This window comes from Zea mays, chromosome 4 (genome assembly GCF_902167145.1).
Source record: "Zea mays cultivar B73 chromosome 4, Zm-B73-REFERENCE-NAM-5.0, whole genome shotgun sequence".
Taxonomy (NCBI): domain Eukaryota; kingdom Viridiplantae; phylum Streptophyta; class Magnoliopsida; order Poales; family Poaceae; genus Zea; species Zea mays.
In genome coordinates, this window is record NC_050099.1 from 162,034,022 (window position 1) to 162,041,913 (window position 7,892).

Consider the following 7,892-nt stretch of genomic DNA (forward strand, 5'->3'; position numbering starts at 1 on the left):
TCGTGACTGCCTATCCCACCCGAGGATGGCCTCAAGCGAGTCGTGGCTGACTGTCCAACCAGGGCTTGGTCTCGGGTGAGTCGTGACTGTGTCTCCCATTAGGGGTTGGCTTCTGGCTAGTCGTGACTACTTGTCTCGCTAGAGGATGGCCTCGAGCTAGTCGTGGCTGACTGTCCTGCCTGGGCTTGGCCTAGGGCGAGTCGTGTCTGCCTCTCCGACCCGAGGGTTGCCTCGGGCGAGTTGTAACTTTGTATCCCACCGGGGTTGGCCTCGGGCGAGTTGTAACTTTATATCCCACCGGGGTTGGCCTCGGGCGAGTCGTAATTGTGTATCCCACCTGGGGGGTTGGCCTCGGGCTAGTAGTGACTGTTTGTCCCGCTCGCGGATGACCTCAGGCGAGTCGTTACTGCCTGTCCCCCCTGGGCTTGGCCTCGGACGAGTCGTGACTGTGTCTCCCGCCCGAGAGTGGCCTAGGAAGAGTCGTGGCTGCCTGTCCCGTTTTGGCTTTGCCTCGGGCGAGTCATAACTGCCCCTCCCACTGGGGGTTGGCCTCGGGCAAGTCGTTACTGCCTCTCCCACCTGATGGTGGTGGTGCACACCGGGGCGGCGGAGGTAGGCCGATCGTGGGGGCGGCGCGCTCATCTCCTCGAGGAAGCTGTCACCGTAGGAGGAGAGGGAGACAATGAGGCACTACATATTTGTGACATGTCTTTAATTGGATACACCTACAAAACAATTATAAATATTTCATAAACAATAAAATACATGCAAACAATAACCGTGTAAATTTCAAACTCATATTTACTGTGTCATGGTCTAGGTGAAGTAAAACCCTTCATTCAGCACTACATATTGTGACATGTCTTTAATTAGATATAGATCATCTATTTTAGTTTTAACATCACCGTCTCGCTTTAGAAAGTTGAACTGAAAAGCATTTTCTATGTGAACACGACCTCCAGATCGGCACTTTAGATGATCTTGAGATTTTATTAAATTTATGCAATAATCTATCACCTGCAAAGTGTGTAGGTTGTTAAAAATTACAGAGTGTATAAAAAAATACATACCAGAGTTACCAAATAAAAAACTAAGCATGAATTATCTCATTACCTAGATATTGTAGTTGAGGTTGAATCTAATCCAACATGAGTCGAGTTGGCTAGTGGGTGGGAGCCTAGGCGTTCTTCAAGGCATCCAGGGTTTGATCCCTGAGATGGTAGCAATTTTTTTTATGCGGGCAGAACAATAACGGAGGGGGAGGGCAGAACGGGGTGGCAGCCTACCCCTTACATTTCTTCATAGTAGTAGTGATAATAATCAAACAAGTTTGGAAACCATATAGAGTAGCTTTTGTGGCTTTGAAGGTGCGCACTAATTAGTAATTTTTTCACAATTAGATGAAAAGAGTATCTATTATATATCGCATTAAATAATAAACAAAAGATCGCGTATAAAGGTAACTAATTTTTGATTAGAGGTACTACCCATTTATTGACAAACCTCTAATACTAATCTTTTCTCAGGAAGTACGGGGACTGTACGGCTTATGGACCGTGCATGATTCACAACCGAATATTATAGGTTGTTCTAGTTCATCGGGCACCATCAGGTCCCATACCTTCCGCCGCCCATCGTTCTCTCGCGTACGCACGCCAAATAGAAACCACAATCAGTAGTTAGTTTTCTTGATGATAAGTGGATCAAACTAAATGTTTCGCACCAGAAACTCAAGCACGACCGAACCGAATCGACAAAAGGCGCCATGTGTGTGACACGACATTAGCGCACCACGACGAGAAGGGTAAGGCTGTCCGCACTCATACTACTCTAAATTTTTACTCTAAAAATAATATTCTATCCCCGTCAGCAAGACTATCTACTCTATACCACAAACCTCTGCGATCATATTTACTCTATATCTCAACTCTATACCAACTACCACATTTTTTATTATTTATTTTCACCTCTCTCTTATCCACACAGTGTGCCGCGCATGCCTCCTAGCCTGCCTCTCTCTGATGCAGTCGCACGCTAGAGTGCGCTGTATGTAGGGTTGTTTCTGGGCAACTCTATCTTGCAGTCACCTGTACAGTCAACCGCTGCGGCGCCATTCTACTCTATAGCCTCACGCTATCATTTAGCGTCTGCTTTCGCGTAGGCGAGTGCGGACAGCCTAACAATTGATAAGAACAGCAAGCGAATGTGTCGTTGCAAATTAAAGCGTTTGTCTGTTTCCAAGGCTATATATACGAGAAGATTTGCTCCTCTATAGCCTTCATGTTTTCCTAAATTAAGCATGTAGAGGAGATAATATTTTAGAGATATTTGTAAATAGAAAAAAATATTTAAAGGATAGTGCTTAAGATAAGGTTAGGTGATTCATCATTTTCCATTCAAGGGATTCCAAACCAAACAATTTTTGGCAAGTAGTAGCTAGGTCGGATGGACAAAGGAAGCGTTGAAAACGAAAGGAAGTTCAAACAGGTGCCTCCGATAAAATTAACCAAACAACTCTAGAACAAGGCAACGCTTTTCTTTTTGACAAGAAAAAACAAATCCCTTCTTATCCACGTACGGCATGCGAGTGAAAGTGAAGCAAGGACTACAAATTGCTGCTCTGCGTTTACACACGTACGTAGCTTTATCTGCCAAAGAGGAGCGACACGACAAGTTGATTGGGTTCGCTTACCACCACCGTTTGATTGAACACTTGACAGCTTTGGGGAAGCGCCAGGAAAATCAACTATTTAGAAGATTCAAGCATAGAGTGCGAATTTGAATTTGTGACCTGCAGGACTTTGATGTTTTTTTTTATCAATGTCAAAGGATAAATGTGCAACCCCATTTTCATTTTTCAGAGAAGGGTTTGATTATGCACATTATTGCATATATAATCTTTTTAAGTGCATGAATGAAATGGTTTGAGATTCCAACGTCACTTGCTCCCTGATCCCTCTCGGTGAAGTGTTTGGTTTGACCGTTTCAGGAATGGTTTAGTTTATTATCTGCTCATTTTCCTCTCTTTTTGTTTGGTCCGTGAAATACAATTTAAGGGCTTGTTCGGTTATTCCCAATACACATGGATTGGATGGGATTGGAAAAAATTGTGAAGAAGTTTGACTTGTTTGGGATTCAAACCCATCCAATCCCGCTCAATCCACATGGATTGAGAGCTAACCGAACAAGCCCTAAATGGGTAGATGAATCATTAATTTATTCCTCACAAGCTAATAAGTAGTGTTAGTAAGGCTATTCCCAGTGGGAGTTTATCATAGTTTTATTTTCATTAGAGAAGATGACACATCACCATATTTAATGATATAACATTTACGATCAATATGGTCACAAATACGGCACGTTTGCTTGAGAGGGCATTCTACAGCGCTCCTTTATTTCGGCAGCCTAGCTACTTTTAACAGTGGCAGCACGAAAATGCGTAACAGTGTTTGTGTTTTTGAAAGTTTAACTGAAGCTAGTTAATGAAGGAAGGATTCTATGCTTGCGTTCCTCAAACGCCCCCCTGACTTTTCCAAACGCTCCCGCTATCACTACTAAGGCTATCTCCACCATTCTCCCTCCTTCACCTCCTATCTTATTTCTTATTTTAAATTATATAAACAGTGCAATCTATATTTCAAAAAAAATATTTTACAATGCTTTATCCACGGTCTTCTGAAGATGGCCTGACTACGCAGCGGAACCGGTCGATCGATGAGCCCAAAAGCTAAAATCACTTCGTGTTGATCTCCCCGCAAGACCGCAACCGCATTTACGCCACGAAATCGTGCTATAAATCCCCACCATCTGCGATCCATCTGTCACCTAATTTTAGGTAGTGTTTTGTTTCAGAGACAATTCGGATGCACCGGCTCCGTCTGAGAGATTTTGGTGAACCAAATGGTTGAAAATTTGAGCATAACTTTTCTTTTTTAGAGCCACTCTGTCCTATATAAAATCAATTGAAACAATAATAAATTAGAAGCGGAACGACTTCATCACACCATACTCCAAAACCAAACATTAACTAGACAACCCTCGTTCTTCCCCGTTCATATTTTATAGCGTCATTCGTTGGTTACTTCGGACGCTATCCATCCATCCCCTCTGCCTCGTCGCGTCCCACTCCACGCGAGCGAACGAGAGAGCAGAGTTTTCTAAGACTATCTGCATCGCGCGCGTGCTGTGAGTATAGGTGTAAATTTGGGCCGGGCCTGATGGATCGGCCCGAAGCACGGAAAAAAGCACGGCCCAGACACGGCACGACACGAAATATTTTAGTGTCGGGCCGGCCCGACCCGATATATCAGGTCGGGTTTGGGCCGAGGTCGCGACCCATGGGCGGGCACGAGCACGACCCGTTTAAGGCAGGCACGAAATGGCCATATAGAGGCACAAAAAGACCCATATATTTATTAAAATCACACTTCATTCCATACTTTCATGTACTTGATAAAAAACACAAAGCTAGAGATAATGTTAGTTAGATATTTTTTGTAGATTTGAATTAGAGTATGTGATATAATTTTATTTTTGTTATGAACATTAGATAATGAACTGAACTTACGAACTTTATATAGAGCTGATTATACTCTTTTTCTTTCTAACGAAATGATTTGTAAACGAGGTATTCATTGCATAGCTCTAGTAACTTAATACAAATATTAAGTTTCCTTTTGGTCAAATTTATTTGTCTTATCTTTTATTTGTTTTATTAAATTTGTTTTGAATTCGGGCTCTGATGTGAATTTCGGGTCCTAATGTGAATTTCGGGCTTTTATAATTTCGGGCCGCCCGAAATAAGACCGACACGTTTAAGTAATTACGGGACGGACCGTTGGCCGAGGGCTAAGCCCGTGGGCCGGTCCGACACGGTCCAAAATTCAAACAATACGAGTTTTTTTCGGGCTTGGGCCGGGCTGGGCCGAGCAACCCGAATGTACACCTATAGCTGCAAGCCGACCTCTCCCCTTGTCCTTGTCCTGTGCACGGTGCATCGGCCAACGCTACGCTCTCCCCTTCCTCCCGCTGCACACGATATAATGCTAGACCCCGTTCCATCGGATTTTATGTATACCGGTAGTGGCAGACCTAGTGGATGGTCTATATGGGCCACGACACACCCTAAGATTACATAACAGTAGTTAGCATAGTGGTATAAGTGTTATATTTTAAACTTAGTGGTCAAGGTTTGAGCCTTGTTAACCCCTATTTTTTATTTGTTTTTTATATTTTTTCTGGCACACCCTAAGCATAATAGCTGGTTCCGCCATTGTATACCGGTATTTGTTAGTTGAGAAAAAAATTATAATATATGATGAATATGTGTAGAACATGATATTTTATGATTTTGTATAGTATAGATAGGGAATTTAGGAGAGATCGCTGTGGAAAGAAGAAAAAAATAGCAGGTGAAATCATAGCATAGTATGGTATTCCCTCCGTTTCTTTTTATTTGTCGCTGGATAGTGTAAAATTGCACTATCCAGCGACAAATAAAAAGAAACAGATGGAGTATAAATGAAAATCCATAGGAGAGCGTTGCAGAAGCGAGCGTGCGAAGTGGGTGCGCGACTGCGGCGATTTGGATGGACTCGTCTATTAAAGCCACGAGTGATTAGTGAAGTTTTCTTCTCCGTGACCTCCCGCCCACTGCGCCAAGCCGCCAACCCACCACCACGGCACCACCCAGGCCATCCGTTTCTCGTTCTCCTGCCTAGTGCCTCCCCTCCCTCCTTAACAATGGCAGTGCAGGCGCAGTACCCGTCCGATCTCCTCTTCCACGCCAGGTGCGCCTCCTCCCACTCCGCCACACGGCGCGTCCCCTCACTCCTCCTCCCGCTCCCTACACCTAGGGAGCGGTATCTGCCAGCTCCTCTTGAGAAGTCTTCGATTGGCGGGGAGTGTGGTCTCTCACGGCTCCCTTTGCTCCGTGCTGTTTTATCGCAGAGGTGAGCCAGAGAGGAGGAAGGAGATGGACATGCCAACGCCGCCGCAGCTCGCTGGAGTCTCGCCGGCGGCAGTCTACTTCTCCGGCGGTGGAGGTGTGTGTGTCTGATGTTAACAAACAGGAGGACGCCGTCCGGCGGCCGGGCCTACTACGGTTCTTCGGATCGTGACGGTTCCGGTTCCATTTCTTGCAGCGAGTGGGAAGAGTCGGCGGAAGCGGCCCAGGGAGGAGTGCGTCAGTCTGTTCACAGTCCAGCCGCAGCAGTCGACGGCGTTCGCCAGCGTGGCCCTCTTCCAGACCCAGAACATGGTCTCGTCGTCGCCGTCGCCCGCCGCGACGGCGCTCGTGTCCACTGGCCTTCGCCTGGCATTTGACGAGCAGCAGCAACAGCAGGAGAGCAAGCAGACGGATGCCTTTGGCTATCCGTCGTCGCCCTCTCAATCGGGCTCCGTCTCCGACGAGCTCGCCGCGCAGGTGAAGCGGCACGACGAGGAGATCGACCGGTTCGTACGCGAGCAGGTACCTTCGCCCTTCCCCTGCACAACCCGCCTGCTCTCACATCGCCCTCCGATCCTGACGCGCCGTACCGTACCTGGCGGGGTCCGTTCCTGGTCACTCACTCAGGGCGAGCAGCTGAGGCGGGCGGTGGCCGACCGGCTACGGCGCCACAGCCGGGCGATCCTGGCCAAGGCCGAGCGGTCCGCGGCCGCCAGGCTCCGCGAGAAGGCCTCGGAAGCGGAGCGCGAGGCGCGGCGCGGCGCCGAGCTGGAGGAGCGGCTCGCGCGCCTCCGCGGCGAGGCGGGCGCGTGGCAGGCCAAGGCGCTCTCGGAGCAGGCCGCCGCGGCCACCCTGCACGCGCAGCTCCAGCAGCAGGCCGCCGCGCGGGCGTCGGCCGAGGAGCAGCTCGCCGCCGGTGGCGGCGACGCCGGCGCGGCGCAGTCCTCGTCGTCGGCGTACGTGGACCCTCGGCGCTCGGACCGCGCGTGCCTGGGCTGCCGCCTCAGGCCGGCCTCCGTCGTGCTCATCCCCTGCAGGCACCTCCCGCTCTGCGGCGAGTGCTTCGCCGCCGGCGACGCGGACGCCGCCATGGCGTGCCCCGTGTGCCTGTGCGTGCGGACGGGCAGCGTGGAGGCCATCCTCTGCTGAGCGTTGCCCGCCTGGCCGTCCACCTCGGGAGCCGGTGAGTGCAGGAATCCAGCAAATGTGAGGGAAAAAAAACCCGTAGGAAAGCTAGAACTTTCTCCTTTCTCTCTCTTTTTTTTTGTCGTCAAGTTTTTGGTTCATATTGATTTCGACCCCTCTTCGTCTATCTTGGAGCATCCCTTCCCTCAGTCTCCTTCTATACTAGGGGTTTTAGGGGAATTCAATTGATAAGTTCACTGTTAATAGTAAGCAGCAGATGAACGGGGTGGCACGGGCGCACGGCACACCTCGATTTCTTTTTCTTTAAGGGGGTGTGGGTGTTTGTTGCTCCTGCTAAAGTTTAGTCCGGGTCATATCAAGCGTTTAACTTTTAAATAAGAGTATGAAATATAGACCCAACCAACTGGACTAGATTCGTCTCGTCTTTTAATGTTCGGCTGACAAATTAGTTTTATAATCCGACTACATTTAATACCCGGAACGGAGGTTAAATATTCGATGGGACAGAAGCTATAGCGGGGTATAACCAAACACCTCCTAATTTGCGGGGTGTAACAAGAGGGCGGGCAGGTTTTCCATGATACGATAGCGCCTAATTTGCGGGCCGTGTCTTGTATTGGCGTGCTCGCATCTCAAACGGATATTGCGATGGCAGATTGGCAGGCGAGCGGTGCCTACTGATCACAACCGCCGTGCCACTGTCTCGGGACGTCGGCCGGCTGATGCGACGTGAGGCCTGCAGCGTTTTGTTCAAATGCCAAACATGAATACCCCCAGAAGCCACCGGTATAACACCTGG

The 7,892-nt window shown here is 48.5% G+C and overlaps 1 protein-coding gene across 1 annotated transcript; it reads left to right on the forward strand.

Moving 5' to 3' along the window:
- The first annotated feature begins 5,639 nt into the window (after positions 1-5,639).
- LOC100281816 (uncharacterized) lies at positions 5,640-7,259 on the forward strand. Its single transcript, NM_001368103.1, has 4 exons — positions 5,640-5,789; positions 5,950-6,044; positions 6,144-6,469; positions 6,575-7,259. The coding sequence occupies exons 1-4, from the start codon at positions 5,743-5,745 to the stop codon at positions 7,094-7,096; spliced, it is 990 nt and encodes a 329-aa protein (NP_001355032.1). The 5' UTR covers positions 5,640-5,742; the 3' UTR covers positions 7,097-7,259.
- The last annotated feature ends 633 nt before the right edge of the window (positions 7,260-7,892 follow it).

Coding starts and splice junctions, on each gene's coding strand:
- LOC100281816 (NM_001368103.1), top strand. CDS start 5,743: ATGGCAGTGCAGGCGCAGTACCCGTCCGATCTCCTCTTCCACGCCAG. Junction 5,790..5,949: donor GATCTCCTCTTCCACGCCAG/GTGCGCCTCCTC, acceptor GTTTTATCGCAG/AGGTGAGCCAGAGAGGAGGA. Junction 6,470..6,574: donor ACCGGTTCGTACGCGAGCAG/GTACCTTCGCCC, acceptor TCACTCACTCAG/GGCGAGCAGCTGAGGCGGGC.